The sequence below is a fragment of the Myripristis murdjan genome, chromosome 19, assembly GCF_902150065.1.
Source record: "Myripristis murdjan chromosome 19, fMyrMur1.1, whole genome shotgun sequence".
NCBI lineage: Eukaryota > Metazoa > Chordata > Actinopteri > Holocentriformes > Holocentridae > Myripristis > Myripristis murdjan.
The window spans coordinates 14,491,066-14,510,046 of record NC_043998.1 but is presented as its reverse complement, the minus strand read 5'-3'; the positions used below and the strand labels follow the sequence as shown (position 1 = coordinate 14,510,046).

The window sequence follows — 18,981 nt, the reverse complement described above, 5'->3', positions numbered from 1 at the left end:
ACCGGTTATCTAATACTGTCAGTTGAGTGTGTGTGTGTGTGTGTGTGTGTGTGTGTGTGTGAGTGTGAGTGTGAGTGTGAGTGAGTGAGTGAGTGAGTGCTTGTAGCTGCTCTATCACTGAGAAGCCTTCACAGCCAAGCCTATTTGTAGTATAGTTGACCCCGACCTCTTCTCGTCAGTGTGTCGAACCTGGGGAGCAGCAGTGGCTAGCTCCTGTGTTTGGTATTTTTCAAGATGTATAACTCTCTGTGTCTGTAACACCATGTCTCTCCTGTTCCCTGGAATAGCTGGTGAATTACCAGCGTTGGTTTTTGTGGAAAACAGAGACATTTGATTGGAGTTTGCATGTCATCTGAAATGCGTTGAGTCCTGACTCTTCGCAAGCATGCAAAACACTGTAGTGTTGAAACTTTATCTAATTCATTGAAATTGACTTTGTAGCTACCAGCAAGGTGTTTCCAGGCAGAAAGCAATGAAGTCACACACCTGTACTGTGTTGGATTTGGTCTATATAAGGCCGTGAGAAGGGAAGAACAGCCTCAGGTGTCGGACACACCCAGACTCTTACATCACACTGAAAAAATGTTCACTGAAATGATCACCCGAGTGAACTCTGATCTACTGCTAATAAACATTATAACCTGGAGGCAGTTTTGGTTTACGTCCATGTTTGTGCAGCCTTGTTTTGCCTCATCAGTACCATTTGGGGTTTGTAAGTCAGCTCTGCCAGTGAGAAGTCATGTATTTAAAAGAGAATCTATGGTCGAGCATTATCAGCCATTCAGTCAGCAGACCATGTAGAAGATTATTGGCTCAAAATCAGACATACATAGACCTGTAAAGTGTTTACATAGCTCAATGAAACACTTCTGGATCTTTTTTTTTTTTTTTTTTTTTTTTTTTTGTCTGTGCTGAAAACGAATAGGATTTTTGGATCCTGTAAGACAATCACTCTGCTTTTTAAATATATTTAGTAATATAGGTTGAAATAGCATGTCATCATTACGTATTTTTATGTATTAGGCCTAATTCTATAAAAATCATTTTCCTACCAAATGTGCAGATGTTGTGGCACGGGGATACAAGAACGCAGTCTTTCTTAGTCATGCTGCAGCTTACTCTACACGTCTAGGCTCCACTTTGATGATTTCCCCCCTTTTAACACGTCTCTGATCATATCTGGAGAAATGGGTGATGAAATTGACAGCCATTATAAATATTTCATTATGCTGAAAAAGAGTGGCCAAGGTCAGTAGATTTTTTTTCCCCTTAAAGATCTTTTTTTTTTTGATAGTGACAGTAGAGAGAGACAGGAAAAGCAGGGGAGGGAGAGGAGATGACACGCAGCAAAGGGCCTGAGTCAGAATCAAACCCGGGCCTCTGCGATAAGGACTGAGCCTTGATAAGCAATCATTAATAATGTTTATATGATGACCAAACAGGCAGCAGCAAGCAGCAACGCAAGTGCTGGAGTCTAAGAAGTTCAGAAAATTGCATGCCTTTACTGTAATGCCACCTTTAAAACCAGTTAAAGACAACCATGCCATGATGCCATGATATCCAAAATAAGTAAAAAAGATCCACTCTCATGTCACTGTATTGATGCAATATTGATATATCACCTAGCTGTGTTTTAGACCGTATTCATTTTCGCATTCTTGTGGAAACAGGGTGGATCCAGGATCCTGTATTTGGTCATACAATTTATGTCGCCCCTTACAGGTCTCTTTAACTGAAGTCTGCGTGGTAATGACACCACTTACAAGAAATACTGCATTTAACCAGTTTTTGATCTGTAAGATGAAGTAAGTTTCCTCTTCCCTCACAAGGTTTCCCGTGTCTCATGTCTTATGTTGTAGCCAAGAACTGTGTATGTTATGGAAAGGCAATACAGTACATTATGTTTGAGTGTAAACACGTGTAGCATATGTCCTATCTTTCCACCATCTACCATTTCGCCCTCCTTTGAGGCTAAATGGCGTTGTGTGTGTGTGTTGCCCTTTGATGAAACACATGGTACTTGTTGCTCGTGCTGTCAGCAGAACGGTGTAGAGCGGAGCAACATGCAGCTCCTGCCATCTGGATCTGTGCTTTGATTCAGCCGGGGCAGGGATGACGTTGCGGTGTTTACCCCGCGGTGCCTCGTCAGCCATGACACTTGTTTGTTTCTTCCTCGCTCTCTTCATCCCTCTCTCTTTCCCTGTTCTCTGTCTATACACACATGGAAACACACACACAGGCGAGTCTGTTCGAACTCTATGGTATGGCACAGCTCATTGTAAACAAATGGGACGCGTTGCCCCTCCCTGTCCCGCTCCCTTTCCTCTCACTCACTATTGAAGTCACCTAGCCAGCTATATCCAATTGGAGTCCATCTGTTGTCCAATCTAGAGTTCAACTGATACGGGTTTTTAAATGCTTAAATGCTTTTGATGCGGCTGTTGTTTGAAGCTTTCAGTAGGCACCATTTTGTGTCACATTCAATATCTTTACATTTTTCAACTTTTATGCCAAAAAATTACAAGACTTCAGTGTTGCCCTGGCACTCTTGTCATGTTTGAAAAGCCTCTGAAGACACCTTCATGCTTGTTTCAATTCAACTCTGGTTAGTTTTACCTCTTGGTGTGGTTCGTATGGCCAGATGTGAACCCAATATTTGAGTGCAGACCAGAACAACTGGTACAAGACTGATTGCAAGACCTCGCCTCGGGCCAGTTTCAAGCAAACCCTGGTGCGGTTCAATTGCAGTGAAAACACACTTTGACCCTGATTAGACACAACTGCAGGAAGAAAACCAAATATACTACATTTTATTATTACAGCTTGTGGTAAGAACAGCAAAGCAGAATTCCTGCAACACCAAACATCTGTGACACCAGTTTGTGTTTTCATGCTCAGTTGATTTCTGTGACTTCTGTGCACACTTGCACAGAAGAAGGAGTTATAGATGTAAAAATGTCCTGAAATTAGATCATCATGGGTCACAGATTTCAGCACCAAACCCATTTAATGGCAAGGAAACTTGGGGATACAGCACCACTTTTTAAATGAAGAATTAATTTACCGAACTCATCATTGAGCGGTAACCAAATAAATAAATTGATTTCCTACTGTGCGCTTTTTTGTAGCTGAGGTCAGGGAGAAACCTCTGTGTGCAGATGATTGATTTTCACCCTGAGAGCTTCTCTCCTCTAGACCGCAACGTGATGCTGCTGCACTTTGCTCATCAGTGCCAAGAGCCTCTTGAGCTCGTCCCGCCATTGTCTCTGCATGGAGTATCCACTTCCATCATCACAGAGACCGCAGCAGGTTTCCGTAGCAACTTGTGAACATCAGTTGTTCGTCCCCGGTACAGCCTTGATTGCTGGCTACTTAAAAAAAAAACATCAGGCATCTTAAAGTGCTACTTCTGCCGCTGTTTCATCTATTTCATTCTCTCTGCACCTTCAAACACTTCTATTCATGGCACATCACTGTCTGATTCTTAAATTATCTCTTGCTTTTCTCCGTGTGTGTGTGTGTGTGTGTGTGTGTGTGTGTGTGTGTTTTTTTAAGTGGAACAGTTTATTTCTTAGGCAAAATACCTCAAAGTAATCATCCGTGGCATTTTCAGTTGCATATTTTTCCATTTCGCTACTCCGTTGCCAGCTGATATAACCCAGTAGTGAGTCAACCTCTAAACCTAGGTCATGAAAGCTTTTACATACCCTATATTTTCTGTTCTGAACACCCTGTGCTGTTTCCCGGTGGTATGCCAAAAAAAAGAAAAAAAAATTTCCCTAAAATATGTATTCCCTTGGCAGTGTGTCTTTGCTTCGATTTTATGCCAAGGAAGAAAATAACATCATCACATCATCATCAGCAATGAAGTGCTGGCTTTTCAAATGATAAAACAAAGTGTTTGTACTGGATTAGAAAGAATTCAAGTAGCCCAGTTATAGTAATGTAATTGCCATATAATGAAGTGACATCACTCCTGCTTGATATTATAATCTCAAACTAAGCATCCACTAATTGTATAAATTAGTTGTCATGCTGTGTTTTATTCTACTTTTCATTTATTGAGAGTATTTTTCTGTGATACATTTTTTTATCAAATCCAAATTTGCCACAGCATGAGGAAACTCCCCCCTGCTGCACAGGAAGTTTATTCAAATTTATTTATATAGCCCATTATCACAAGCATGCCTCAGAGAGCTTTAGATATACCAAATTATAGAACATGCCATTCAACATCTCCACCATACTGCAGGAAGTGATGTGGTTTACAGGGTTTGCCGCTGGGGTAGTCATTAGGCGAGGCAAGGTTGATGCTATAGTGCCTATAATTAGTGCTAGGTAACACTATAAAGGGTCTCTCACACACTTCCCACTTTACTCTCTGTTTGCTGTCCTGCACAGCCTCCAACATATCCCTGTAAACAATGCAGTACAAGTAATTAAAACAACTTTTTTTGTTACTTACCAGTTTCTTGTATTTCGTTAACATACCATGTTTAGTCTTGTGTAGGCGGACGCGATATTCAAGTTGCAGGCTTTCAGCCAGAGACACAATGGTGTGATCCTGTCAGTCACATCACCAGCTAATTGTGGCTCATATCTCAGCACTTCCCGACTGAAAACAGCTTAATTTGCATATCTGCTTTTTCTCCAACCTCAGGAGACCTCACAGACAGACTGACAGACCCCGATTGCTTCTACCTGTTGATCAGTTATCTAGGCCTATGCAACAACCAGTAGTATGTAATAAAATTCCTTTGGTTTGAAAACAAGTGATTTTTTTTTTTCCACACTGACGTTATGCAAAGCACCCCTCCTCTTAAGCACCTCGCTCATAAACCCTTGGGGGGAAACTCTTGGTTTACACTACATGTAGGATGAATTAATGAACTAGGTAGTTGGTATGAGCAGCAATAGCCGCAATGACTGAATAGACAAAGAAAAGAGAGCCACCAACAGAAACTCAAACTATATTGATGAGGAAATCCATGAAGAGAGACGTCACAGTCCCACCCACACTGTTTAATTGACAGGCGATCTCTTGGAAGGGCAGTGCAGAAATTCCAACGCAATGAGTGCAGAGCTCCAAAGATGTCACCAAATCCATAAAACGATGCACTTGTCTATTTTCACTTTAAATGTGTAGTTTGGGTTTTGATGGACTGTTCTATTTGTGTGACAGATGTTCCATTTCCTCCTTAAACAGGTTTGTTTCCATGGCTTAGAGAGGCTGCTGACAGCAACCAGACCTAGACGAGTCTCTGTTTGTCTCTTCTCTGCCACTAGAGGTAAGCATAGCTTCATCAATTAAAACAGATTTATTATAGATTTATAAGGTTCTCAAGAGAAGCACCTAATAAACCTGTAAGCATCTAATAAATTCTTTGTATCTCTTGTAATGACCTACTCACTCACAGCTTATCTACTTGATAAATTATTTATCCTTAATGGATTTCACGCTGTGTCTGTTTAAAAACAAAGTGATTCCCATTTGGGGGAATCAGGTAAGCATGAATTGAATGGTGAACTATGAAAATGTTTTGTTTTCTTTAAGATATTTCTTTTGATTCATTAACCTTGAAATGGAATAATTTTCAGGTTTTTCATGACCAGAGTCATTTATTTTGAAGCTAAGCGCAGTGCTAAATGAGCCGGCAAAATTTGTTTTTGACAAAGGGTTCTTGTACCCTATCTAGCTCAGTCCCTTCTCACTTTCATTGCGGTTTATTGCTCTCTTATCTCTGTCCTGGCTGTCAGGGTTTATTCCTGAAGTTCATTCACAGAAAACCATCAAGGGTGTACATCAAGGACTGAATTACATCTGCAACATGGTGTGTTAGTGCCACTTCATCATTATTAGGGCCACAGAAAGTCGCTGTGCCAAGTTTCGACAGAGTCGGGGAATGTTGCCATGGTGGCCAGACCCAACAGGCACCAGTGCAGATCAAAAGCCACCTGAACCAGTCTGCCTGTGTCCTCTAATGTTTTTGGCCCTTGAAAGGACTCCAGGGGGAAATAAAGGCTGCCATGGGTTCACTGTGTGGTTCTCAGCCAACAGCAACACTTAAGGATGGGTAGTGAAGGAATGGATGAGTGTGGATGCCTCTGGAGACCGATAAATGGTGTTCATGTTCAGACCCTGAGCAATCTGTCATCCACTGGTTAAGAGGCTGTTGGGAAGCCATGGATACTAAACTGTTTGTTTTGCTCCCCGAAATGTTTCCGTTCCCCCCGTTTGAAACCGCCACGGCGACGTCATATTCCAGATCATGAAGTCCATCTGAACAGAGGGAACATTCATCCACAGACTGGCGTTGCTTCTCATGAGCAGTGGTTTGAAGTGATTATTTCACATAATGGCCAGCCCAGCTCGTTTTAATGAATAATATGGGCAGGGACTGAGCTCTTCCAGATGGCTGAAATGAAATGCCACCCTTAGCATTTCACCAGTTGGGCAAAGTAGGCATGCCAACACGATGATGATTATTATTCTGAATTACTGGAGTTGCTGAGGAGCCTGCAAAATATCCTTGAGTGACATATTCCTGTGTAATTTCTTCATTGAGGAATAGTGCACTTATGAGTCTTCAAATTCATGATTCTCCTTATCATCATTCTCAACAACTTTGCTCTTTCCTCTTGTATCCACACAGGTATCGCCGAGACGATCCTAAGGGACGGAAACCCACAACTGTTGTTTTGCCCCCCGACCCTCCCCGTCTCCTCCTGAGCCAGGATGGAGACCCAGGCATCCCAGGGGCTGCTGGGAGCAGGAGGGGATTGTGGGATGTTGAGTCTGCTGGTGCCCAGTCCCCAGAGCGAGGCGGTGACCCATGAGATGGAGGAGCTGTCGCTGCAGCCCACACAGAACCTGCCTCCGCTCAATGAACGCAAGAACGGTGAGAATGCACTGTTGTACAGGCCCGCTGTTAAGTCTTGGAAAACAAAAATTTTAATGCTCTCTTTCTTCTTGAAAAAAAAAAAAAAAAAAGTTGCCAGTTGGTAGGGTGTTTGAATCACAGTTTGAAAAGTAGAAAAGTATCAGCGAAGAGGAGGCATTGTAGTGGCAAGTTATCATCTTGAACAACAACAAAAGCTCAGACAGGGTGAAAAAGCCACTGATGTATCACTGAAGTAAATTTTATTCAGGCAGGGTCAAATGTTCAAGTAAAACATTCGCAGTTTTGCTTTTTCCCTTTTCAAGCTGAAAATTAAATGTGCAAAATTTGAGGTATTTATCTGTTTTGTTCTGCTCAGATTAAAAAAACAAACAAACAAAAAAACAAACATGGTACATGCTGGGTCTAATACAACTGTCTGCCTCTGTCACTTCAGAGCTCTGTAGTTCCAACATCAAATAATGCAAATGCACAAAAATAAAGCATAAAGTTGAAATCTGTTATCATACAACACCGGCACATAATAATAATAATTATAATGATACGTCAATTGCAAAACATTATGGATTTCAGCTTTAATAGTCAGCAAGCAAGAAGATTGTTATCCCCTTTTGCTGTAACTCTCCTTCTTGGGATCATGTCCAACATATCTATCGGTCATCACTCTCTCTCTCATGCCTGGTATTGCCAGACGTATACTGTATAGGTAGATGGCCTACACACTCTTTACCAATGCACTAGCATATGCACCCACACATACACACTCACTCAGTCAAACATGCGCACAGACACGTTCTCCCTCAATCAACCAATCAGTTATAAACGGAGCCTCATAAAACTATGAGTTGTCAAATCCTGATAATCCCATCTGCATTTCTTCTATGCAGCGCATGAGGAAATTATACTCATCACGCTAGCCAGCTCGCACGCTAGCTCCTCATCACTCACACAACTCTGATGTTGTTTTGGCAGCGCTGCGGGACAGACTCAGACACTGATGGATGTGCATGCGATTACCAGGCTTTAGAGGCGGGTTAGCTCCTCTGCAGGTTTTGCCAGTTCCTAATCATGGCTTAGATGGCGTAGGGAGATCACTTAGTCGGCCCTTTTCAGTCACTGCGATATCGATCACCCTCCTTGGAAAAGCCCACTCTACTCTATCAGATATAGTGAACAAACTCAGGGTCTTAGCCAGAGCCTGTTCCAAGCCTGAAGCACTATGGATTAAACATTGTGGATGTCTGTTGGACTTTGTGCACGTTTGTCGCTGGTGCCTGCAGGAGAGCAGAAGAGTCAAATGTCTGACAGTGGAAAAAGTCTGAGGAATGTCAACAGTAGTAGCACCCACTCATCATTTTGGCTTTTGTCATTTCCCCTCCTCCAGAGAGAACACACACATACGCTGTGGCTCATACTTTCCACCCTATGTGAGCTGTCCCCAGCCCTTCTCCAACCGCAGAGCCCCCCCCTCTCTCAAATTGCATTTTAACACGCAGGTGTTTATCTGTCCGCCATCGTGACAGTCCGGACCGCCTTGGAGCTCCGCTTGGCTGTCTAGGCCATTGAGGCTGGAGCTCCAAGGGCCTGGAGGGAGAGAGAGGCAGAACTTGAGTGTCGGTCTGTCAGCAGAGTTGGGTGTCAAAGGCAGAATCAGAGTTGTAAAGCTGGTGTGAAAGAGAGAGAGGGCCTGGCGAGTCAGAGGTAGCCTGTAATCTGAAATAAATGAGGTGTTGGAGAGCAGGGGAATCTGCCAAGACAATGAGGGAGTGCAAATCTATAAAACAAAAGGCAGGCATACACACAGTTAGGCAAGAGATGCTCTTTATTTTTTCAGTTTGGCTGATTAATTGCAGTCTATTAGAACTTGTAAACAAAAAAAAAAAAAAAAGGAAGTGTGAGTGTTATTTATTATTTTAAATGTCACTTCAATGACCAAATCACCAAATTTCCAAAACCTTCAAAGTGTTATATAGTTGTTGAAAATTTTTAAGACAAATAGTTGTTTTTTGTTATTTTATTGATTTGTTTTTAAAAATGTTTAGTCTTTTATTTTTAAAATATTATTATATTAAATTTTTATGTATTACTATATGAGGGGTTGACATCAGAGATCTGCTGCTCGATCTTATCACAAGAAATTTCAAACCAGGATATTTTGAATTTCCATTAGTATTGTAAGGTTATGAAATTGTTGTTTTTTTGTAAAAATAACATCCAAAATGTTTTCCTTCCAGGATTATCAGCCATTAAACATCCATAGTTGGACTTTTTGTCCCTGGCTACAGTGGAATCTTATTCCACAACCACTTTTTACCGGACATTTAAAGCTGAATACGGCCTGTATTTGTGATTGCTTACTTGCTAAAGTGACCAGAGGTGTAGACACAGAATTGCCAAGGTTAGTAAATTATGAATGTTGCTTGTGAATATCTTATATGTTTCTTTTTTTATATTCTTGAAGTCACGTAACTGCTGTCTCCATTATACGTTGACTCCTATGCAGCTGTCGTATTAGAGTTAATTTTGGGAGTGAAATCTCTACTCAGACAATCAAAAATAGGCCAGCGTCATGGATGGCTGCACACACCCTTCCCTGTCGTCAGCATCTAAGCTATTCATTTCAAGCTCAGCGGTTGGGAAATAGAGCTATGTTGCGACACAGATGAGGGGAAGACATGTCATCTTCATCAAAATGTTACACACACACACACACACACACACACAAACACACACTTCCTGCAAGGTGACCTGGTGTGAGGTCTCTGGTTGTGTGTTCATGTCAGGGGGGTAAAATACCATCAGCTGCAACCAGTCGCTGGTAACCTTGTCTGTTCTACTACGCCACCATCAGAAGTCATTTGCTACACTGAAAATTACATTTGAGGTGCAAAATATTAATAGTAAATAGTCTGTGGGTCTTTTAAAAGGTCTTATAATATTTTAATTATGTAACTTGAAGGCAATAAAAATATTAAAATTTCTTAAATACTGTAATTTGAGGCTTTATTTTGCAACACTGTGTGGTATTGGTCATGGCAGATAAAGCAGTTTCCTGTTGACCTTTTTCTCGCACTGCCCATTTGTAGTTTCAGAACATGATGTTCATTTGGAAACTGTATGTTGTCAGCTTTTTGTTCCTGGTTTCACGGTATGAAATTGGTCTTAAATTCACTTCTAGGTAGCCTTAAACGGTCTTAAAATTTAGTTTTCTGAAACCTTCAAAATCTGTAATCAACTGTGGTTGGTGGCGCAAAGGTTTTCTGGCCTTTTGTGCCTGCAGGTGAGACTGAGGCTTTGTCATTACATTTGTCTAAAGGTAGGGACTGTGCTTATATCTGTATTCCCCCTTACAAACCCACCATGTGCGTGTTTGTTTGAGTAAACAGAGTGATGTTATCCACCCCTCCTCCTCAGCCTGCACAGATCACAGGTCAGTGTGTGTTTGTCAGCCTGATCAGCATTTCCTGGAAGAGTCCAGGACAATATGACCGGGTAGTATGGCAGGAAGTCTATATGAATCACCCTCACCAAACATGACCACACTGTGTAGATTACTGCAACTGTTTATTATTGAATGGTGTCCAGATTTGTGATCCATTTCAAGGATGTGTAGCCTATCTTACAGCGTGGTTTTTAGGCTGCAGTAGGTAACTGCACATGTTTGCAGTTCCAAATGGCAGCAAGACGTAAGCATCAGTCTGCAGAAATCCTGTGACATGGTGTCACTAAATTGCACCCATGTAAAAAACAGCTGGAGAACGGCTTCCAAGGGGCCCAAGATAGAATCACAAAAAACAAAGCAATTGGAAGCACCTTGTGAAAAATGAAATATTTATACCAGCTCTTACTGTTTCAAAAATAATAATAATAAAAAAAAACACATGATAGGCACTGACTAACATATGATAAATGGTAATAAATGGACATGTAGATATATAATGCATTTTTAGCTTAGTGCTTTTTCAGGCAGTATTGAATGTTGCCTGAGGTTCATTTATAGCCATTATATGTTTGTCACTGCATCCGCTTTTTGGTATTTATGGTGCCGTTAGAGCTGGAATAAAACATTACATTTTTCGCAAGGTGCTGCCGATCACTTCCATTCTCCGTTTCCCGACCTTGCTGGTCTGTAGTGGTTTATACTAAAAGATACCAAAAGGATGAAAGAGGTTAAAAAGATGATTATTGGTGAATCAATCTTAAGTTTCTTTAGTCACGTCCTGTGGGTGGAGAGATATACCCAACACCAGAATTTCATTGGGGAAAATTGGGGGAGCACATGGTGTCTCAGTTGGTGGAGGTGGGATGCTCTTCTGTGTTGTAGCTTGACATTGTGATTCAGGCTGGTAAGAAGGCTAGTTTTATGGAAAAACCTTGCCTAGTGCAAATTCTTTTTTGTTGCTGTTGCCACTAGCTTGGTCTTTTAGATTGATGGTGCAGTTTGCATTTCTTCTCAGATTTGTAGTGGCTGCTGATTCAGACACTTTCCTGCACCTCGGGAGTTAAAAGGAACTAGTCTAGTCCTCTGCATCTGGCTGCGTTTGGATCGCTTACAGCCAGACAAACAACCCAACCCAAACAGACTGAGCGAGAGAGAGAGAAGTGAGAGTCAGAGAGGGGAGGAGGGGGCCGTGGCTGTATGATAGAAAAATAAAAGGCAGGGAGAGCTGGAGAAAGAGAGGACGGGCACAGTTGTGCTCCTGGGTAATTCTCAGGTGTTGCTGCCCTGTGGATTTTCATCGCTGGGTTGATGGAGTATGGCTTTTGGCTACACACAAAGGATGCTAACTGCTATCCAGTTACCTTTGGACTAGAAGGGTTAATGCCTCAGCAGTGTTTGAGGCTGTTGGCTCAGTTGTCTGTAGTATAGTGTGGAGCTGCAGTGGTTCTCTCAGACTTAGACTATGGCCTGTATGGAGGTAGAAACTCCCACCGACTGCACCAGCAGGTTCAGAGCAGGTGAGGCTCCTCTTTTCTACAGTTGGTATTCTGATAATTCTGATCAAGTCGGCTAATTTGTTCTGGAGGTGTCCTTGGCTTAATTCATCCAAACATCTGCTCCAACCGTATAACCACAATGACACCCAGTAAGCCTCTTTCCTTAGAAATATGAGTCAGACTGTAGGGACGGATGGAACAAGGGATAGTAATGCATCTGGTGCATTGATCAGTCTTTGTCTTATCCTCAGCTTGTAGTGCAGCAACAGGCTCGGCTTTTTGGGCTAATTTGCTGGAAAGTCATGTGGGGCGGAAACTGACCAAAACATGCTGTCCCGTCCCATGCAACAGGCTGGCAATGCTATTAGAGCAGAAAAAAAAAAAAAAAAAACTAGTCAAATGCTGATCAGTTTCACAGCTGATTTAGTCTCTCCATATTACCAGCCACTTCTGTGGGTAACCAACTCTCCTTTTGTTTTTCTTTTGGCCTCTCCTCTTCTTCCTTCTCCTCCAGCTTTTCTCCTTCCTCTTCTTGGTTTTCCCCCTTCTTTCTTTTCTTTTTCCACTTCTTATTTCCCTTTATGTTCTGTTAAAATCAAAATGGCTTTCCTTCATAATAACTCATCTCAACTCTGTTTTTGCCCTCTCTCCTCAGTTCTGCAGTTGAGGCTACAGCAGCGGCGAACCCGGGAGCAGCTGGTGGACCAGGGCATCATGCCACGTGAGTAACAGTACTGCCAGCCAGCCATTACTCACACAGTAGCCTCAGCACAGAGAAGCTGAATTAGTGTGGGTGGGCATATAATAATAAAGTGCCAACCCTTGCTCATACTGATAAGAATGACAAAATAAACATGTTTGATATGACCTAATTTATCTGGGGCTCATCATTTGTCAGTAGCATATTGTGTTTGGACCTGTGCATTGATGAAACTGCTGTATCTGTTGCAGCTCTGAAGAGCCCAGCCGCTTTCCATGGGCAGATCCGCAGCTTGGAAAGAGCCAGGGTAAGGCACACGATTTAGAAATAAGTTGCTAAATTTTTTCCAGGTAATGGAAATGTACTCCTAGGTTATTGAGTTGCTGCAAAACAATACTTCACAGCACATGCTCTGAAATGTATTTTTATTCTTTGCATTAAAAACTATTCTGCAGCTGAATGTCTGCAACCCTGATAAAGACTTTCTTTTGCTAAAACATTTTTTAAATGTGTTCAATGAATAGGCTGTGATTTCTCGTAAGTTTTTGTAAACAAGACCTTGGATAAATAGAAAGTTTTTTTGAGCATGCTTTTTTTTTTTTTTTTTTTTACTTTCTTCAGACAGAGAATTTCCTGAAACATAAGATCCGCAGTCGTCCAGAGAGAGCAGAGCTGGTCAGGATGCACATCCTCCAAGGTACCAATATTACACTTATTAGTTGCATCCACATTGATTTAGCTTGTGATCACCTTGGACCTTTTAAGCACTGAAATCAGAAATTTCTGATTGTATATATGTAGAATTAATACTTTGTATTAAATAATGTGTACAGGTACAGTTTTAGTTGTGCATTATGCAGCTGAAACAATAGGGTACAAATTTAGACATTAACAGTGGAATAAATCACTGAAAAGCTACTTCTAAGCTTCTTTTACACACCGCAGTGTATTGATATCTTGTGATGTGTGTGTGTGCATGTGTGATTTTTTTTTTTTTTTTTTTTGTAGAAACGGGAGCAGAGCCGTCCCTACAAGCCACCCAAATGAAACTAAAGAGGGCCAGACTGGCTGACAACCTGAACGAGAAGATCGCCCAGCGCCCCGGTCCCATGGAGCTGGTGGAGAAAAACATCCTGCCGGTGGACTCTAGCCTCAAAGAGGCCATCATCGGTGAGAGAAGGGGGGGAAAGGTGATGATACATGGGCCAAATTTGAGTATTTAAATATTTTGACAGTAGGTAGTCATTAGGAGCAAGTGTGGCAACAAATCAAGAAGGAATGTTTATGACCTGTTTTGATTAAAAAAATTGTCACAGTGGAGGAAAGAAAATAAATTAAAATGTGTACATTTCTGTAATCCTCCATTGGTTAGCTTGTTTGTTGTTGTTTTTTTGTTTGCCCATTGTTCAGTTTCTGGTCAGGGACTGTCATTTTGTTTTCTGTCCTGTTCTGTCCTTTAAAGCCCCTCTTTGTATGGAATTGCACTTCTTCATCATTAACAGTGTTATACTCATTGTACATTGTACAGGACATGTTTTAAATGCATTTCTGTTTTAATAAACAAAATAAGGAAAAAGATTTTGTTTGATCAGCATAGAGAATTGAGGAGTCACATGATAGGCAGTTAAAAAAGTAGTATGACTGAAAAACAGAACTCATGTAATATTTCCTATGATCTCACTGTGTCCTTTCATGTCTATCTTATTCTCAGTGGGGCAGGTGAACTACCCCAAGGTGTTGGATGAGGACAGTGGCGACGCCCTGTCCCCAGAGCAGCCAGCCAGCCAGGAGTCCCAGAGTTCAGTGCCCTCACCTGGGGAGAACAGGGCACCCGAGACCCCCTCTCCAGTTCCAGCACTGCCACTGCTCCCCAACACTGCCCTGCAGGTCAGATACAACATTAGTAATACAGCTGTTTGTGTATATTCCAGCAGCCTCTGCTGCTTCCTGATAGGGCCTAAAGGTTTTTGATACATCATAACATTGTTTGATGTTGAACTTAACAGTGTTTATTCAGTGGCTGCATTGCAGATATGAGTGTCTCTTTGTTATGTTTCCTCAGGCCCCTCCAGTTGTTTCACATGCAGCTACAGATTTTCTGAAAGTGCTGTCCACTAATGAGCAGCCTGCCAGCCGCCCAGCTACCACCCTGGCTCATCCAATCACCACAGTCACTCCCTCAAAACCAGGCCCAACATTGGTCAAAGTAAGGACAGCAAACTCTTTTCACTATGGATGCTCTGATCTGGATTGCTCGGACCAAGCCACTGTTATGTTTTTGTCAGAAATGGCCAGTGCAGATACCTTTTTTAGTGCCTGTGCATGGTATAGAATAATAAAATATTGGAACCCTCAGACAACTCTAAAAATGAAAACAAGTCAAAGTAAACACCACAGCACAGTAAAAAATTTACCTTCTGGGCCTATAAAATTACACAATGCAAAAGGCTTACGCTCTAGATGGATTTGATGAAGAATGCAACAAGGTTGTGACAAATAATACTTGACTTCCATGTTTTGCATCAGCTTCTGTTTTACATACATTGACTCACCTTAAGAAAAATATGATTTGTGCATGTGAATAGTATGATGCTGTTAACAAAAAAAAAAAAAAAAAATACCAGGTCTGTATGATAAGTCTGCTCTCATTTCCTCCCCCAACAGCAAAGCCAGCCAAAGCAGCCCTCAGAAAAGAGTCGCAGTAAGAAGGGCAAGGATCCCAAACCCAGGGTGAAGAAGCTGAAGTACCACCAGTATGTTCCCCCTGACCAGAAGCAGGACGCCAGCGAGGCTCCCATGGACTCATCCTATGCTCGACTACTGCAGCAGCAGCAGCTGTTTCTCCAGCTGCAGATCCTTAGCCAGCAGCAGCAGCACTACAACTACCAGACTATATTACCTGCACCACTCAAGTATGTTAAAAAAAAAAAAAAACTCACACCTCCAAAAATCAATTTCCTGCTCAACTATTAAAAAACAAAACAAAACAAAACAAAAAAAAAACATGAATACCAGGCTGTAGCATCCAAACCCAAAGAAACCCAGTGTCCTTCCTGAATACCTCTCTGTTTTACTGGATAGAATAAACAAGCAAATTGTGTAAAGTGGTCATTAAAATATTAAATGAGATACATGTGCATAATTACAATATAAACCAACAGCTGCTTTACTACAGTTACAATTTCACAAATAAATATGCATTGAAAAAAGAGCATTTTAAAAATACCTAAAGCAAATAATGCGTGTTTGTATTATATTCACATTGCCTGTAACCATTTTGAGGTATATCAACTGATCAGTGTAGCTTTTCAAGGATAATTTTTTCCTCTAAATTGCATTTAAAGAGGCCAGGCTTGACTCATGCCTCTGAATTCCACATTATTTTTCTGCCCACTCACACCATCATTGTCCTACAATGCCTGAGAAGTAAGCCAAATATTATTGTTTTCAACGACCCAGAGGGCCATTAGCTAGTTTCCAATAACAACGGTCCCTCTAATGATATTAATAACCAACAGGATGTTGTTCCCCAGCTGCTGTTTTCATAAATGTTCCCTGAGTGGCTTCACAGCCAAACTCGCTTTGAACTGCGTTCAGGTATTGTCATTTGGTTGACTGGCTTTGTTAGTGAGGCGCAGGGCACAGGATGGACACTCTGTTCATATTGGTAACAGATTTCCTCTCTTATGCTCCCTCTCTCTCTTTCTCTTTCTCCAAATTACAACACTTCTCTTTGATTTGCCCTCCCTCTTCCTCTGTTTCCTATTTCTGTCTGTCCTTCTTTATGTAACATGAAAATATGTATGATATTATTTCCTCAGACAACAGTGACCTCAACTTCATCCACATCTCTCTCTCTCTCTCTTTTGTTTTTGTTCCTTCTCTCTCTCTTCAGACCTGTGGCAGAAGGTCAGAGCAGCAGTGCCAGCAGCCTCCCAACATCCATCATGGTTTCCCTGCCCACGGCTCCTCCTCCTCCTCCTCTGCCTCCGGCCCCGACCCCGGCTCGGCCCAACAACTCTCTGTCCAACCGCAAGCCAGGGATCCTGCCTGCCAACCTGGAAGAGATGAAGGTATTTCAGTTGTACCAGCAATCAGAGGCAAAAGGGATGGCAGACCCCTCTGATTTGAAATGGCCCACTCAACTGCTCAGAATCAAAATTGTACAACAATCAGAGGCTAAAGGGACTGCTGCCCACTGCTCAGCTGTTCAACAACCAAACTGCACCAGGATATTACACAGCCAGTAAAGGAATGTTTTCATAGGATGCTGTCCATTGTACACAAAAATAAGCTGTGCCGCATTTTCAGCCATTGCTCAAAGCCATTTTTGTGGTTTCATAGAGCAAAAATACCCGAGAGATCACTTCCACTAGTCATCTCATATAAGAAGCTTTCTTTACTTAAAAAGCTGCCGCAACTGCCAGTTTGTCTGTATCAGCCACTAATTTCAAGAGGCCGATTTTCATTACACATGACTCAGTCAGTGGTCTCCAATTTGGCCGATCTTGAAAACCAATGTATGATGATAGATACGTGTTTAAAATGCAGAAGCCGATGCAAAATGCGGAGGCCAAATGCTATTTCAAATGCCTCATGGCCATGTCGTCCCTGGTTTGGAATTTGTATATAGTGTCATGGTCAAAAATGCAATTTTTAACATGTAGGAAGGAAATCTCTTTTGGGGGGAAATTTACTGAAAAATTACAACACCACAAACACAATCCACCACTTAAGGCTTCACCACAAAAAGGTGAATTCGTATTGGTATCAGTGATCATGATTTTTATCATACTGGCTGTGCACCAGCACTTTGAATTAACTCTGTTCCTCTTATTTTATAAGGCTAGAACTGATAGTTTTCATATCTTTCCAGGTGGCTGAGCTAAAAATGGAGCTGAAGCTGCGAGGCCTACCTGTGTCTGGAACAAAGACTGACCTGATAGAGAGACTTAAGCCCTTTCAGGACAGTCCCAGCACCTCTACTCATACCCCCACCCCTGCCTCTGCTCCTTCCACCCTCTCCTCCATCCCCATGGAGGTGACTACCACCAACACTACTCCTGCTGTGCTCTTCTCTGCCCAGCAGGGGGCTCCAGAGAGCATGAGCTCCACTCCACCAGTCTCACCCATTCCCTCTGAGCCCTCCACACTCCAGCAGGACATAGGGATGACTGAGGCTCCGTCTGACCCACAGACGATGAACCCACCACTCCCCCCTCCTGAAGTCCCAGAGGAAAAGGACAGGAGGCTCCATGAGAAAGAGCGGCAGATCGAAGAGCTGATGAGGAAGCTGGAGCAGGAGCAAAAGCTTGTGGAGGAGCTGAAGATGCAGCTTGAGGTAGAGAAGAGGGGCCAAGGAGGTCCCACCCCTGACCCTATGTCTGTTTCCCCCAAACTCACACCTATACCCGGCGCCATAAACTCTCTGCCCACTGTCCTCAACTCAAATGTGGTCAAAATGGAGGGTAGAGTCCTCTCAAACTGTTCATCCACAGCTGCCTCCATCCCCAGCTCTATCCTCAGCTCCTTGCCGACAGTGGTGAAGCTGGAGGACGTGACTGTCTCTCCTGGCAAGCCACTCCAGCTACAGCCCCAAATTCAGCCTCAGGCCCAACTCCTCACCCAGATCCAGCCCCAGGCCCAGCCCCAAGCCACCTCCAGCCCACAGCTAGTTTCTCAGACGCAGATGGTTTCCCAGCCCCAGAGAAGTCCCAAACTCCAGCCCCAGTCCCAGCAGGCCGCCCCCAGCCTGCAGCAGTTCTTTATCAGCCACCAGGGCGGGGTGTCCCACGTGCTAGGACAGCCCCAGACCCTACTGACCTCACCGCGACAGCCTCAGACTCTGCTGACCACCACCGGCCAACCTGGGACTCAGATCCTGGTCCCGGTGTCTCTGCCCAGCAGCGCTACCACCATCCAGCTGCCAACCACCACTGTCAGCCTGCAGGTATGTGAGATACATCCTCCAGCATCATATGTGCTGTAGTATTGTTAAAGGACTAGTCCCCCCAAAACACAAAAAAGACTCCCAGGAATTTCGGAGCCTCATTGGAGGGCTTAGGCGCTGTGTTGCTGAGGGAATACGAAAGAGAGAGAGAGAGAAATGAGCAACCCAGTTACTTATGTGACCATTTCTATGTTTGACCAAATCCTGATAAATATTGAAGAATTGTGTTTACATTCAGGATATGTTTTATCACCTATTCAAAGCGAAGTGTTACTACCTATACTCTGACTTTAAGAGTTCACAATTTTTGGACGTCAATACTGCACCGCTCTCAGTCCACACTGTGCTAACTTAGAAGAGGAGACTGATGACCCGTGTGTGTGAAAGAGACTGCATGTTACAGAACATTTCTATTTTTATTGACTTGCACAGAGACACAACCACCATACTGTTTCTCTTAAATGTCCAACCTGTAGTTGCCAGCGTCCTTCCTT

The 18,981-nt window shown here is 42.7% G+C and overlaps 1 protein-coding gene across 1 annotated transcript in view; it reads left to right on the top strand.

The window, feature by feature from the left end:
* mrtfba (myocardin related transcription factor Ba) overlaps positions 1-18,981 on the top strand; it is a 29,848-nt gene that overhangs the window by 2,387 nt on the left and 8,480 nt on the right. Inside the window, exons 2-12 of the mRNA XM_030077482.1 lie at positions 5,207-5,288; positions 6,654-6,899; positions 12,493-12,558; positions 12,789-12,844; positions 13,159-13,234; positions 13,546-13,707; positions 14,249-14,424; positions 14,600-14,743; positions 15,202-15,449; positions 16,433-16,610; positions 17,414-18,487. Coding sequence (XP_029933342.1) covers positions 6,737-6,899; positions 12,493-12,558; positions 12,789-12,844; positions 13,159-13,234; positions 13,546-13,707; positions 14,249-14,424; positions 14,600-14,743; positions 15,202-15,449; positions 16,433-16,610; positions 17,414-18,487 — 2,343 coding nt within the window. The 5' untranslated portion in view covers positions 5,207-5,288; positions 6,654-6,736. The remainder of the gene's footprint in view (positions 1-5,206; positions 5,289-6,653; positions 6,900-12,492; positions 12,559-12,788; positions 12,845-13,158; positions 13,235-13,545; positions 13,708-14,248; positions 14,425-14,599; positions 14,744-15,201; positions 15,450-16,432; positions 16,611-17,413; positions 18,488-18,981) is intronic.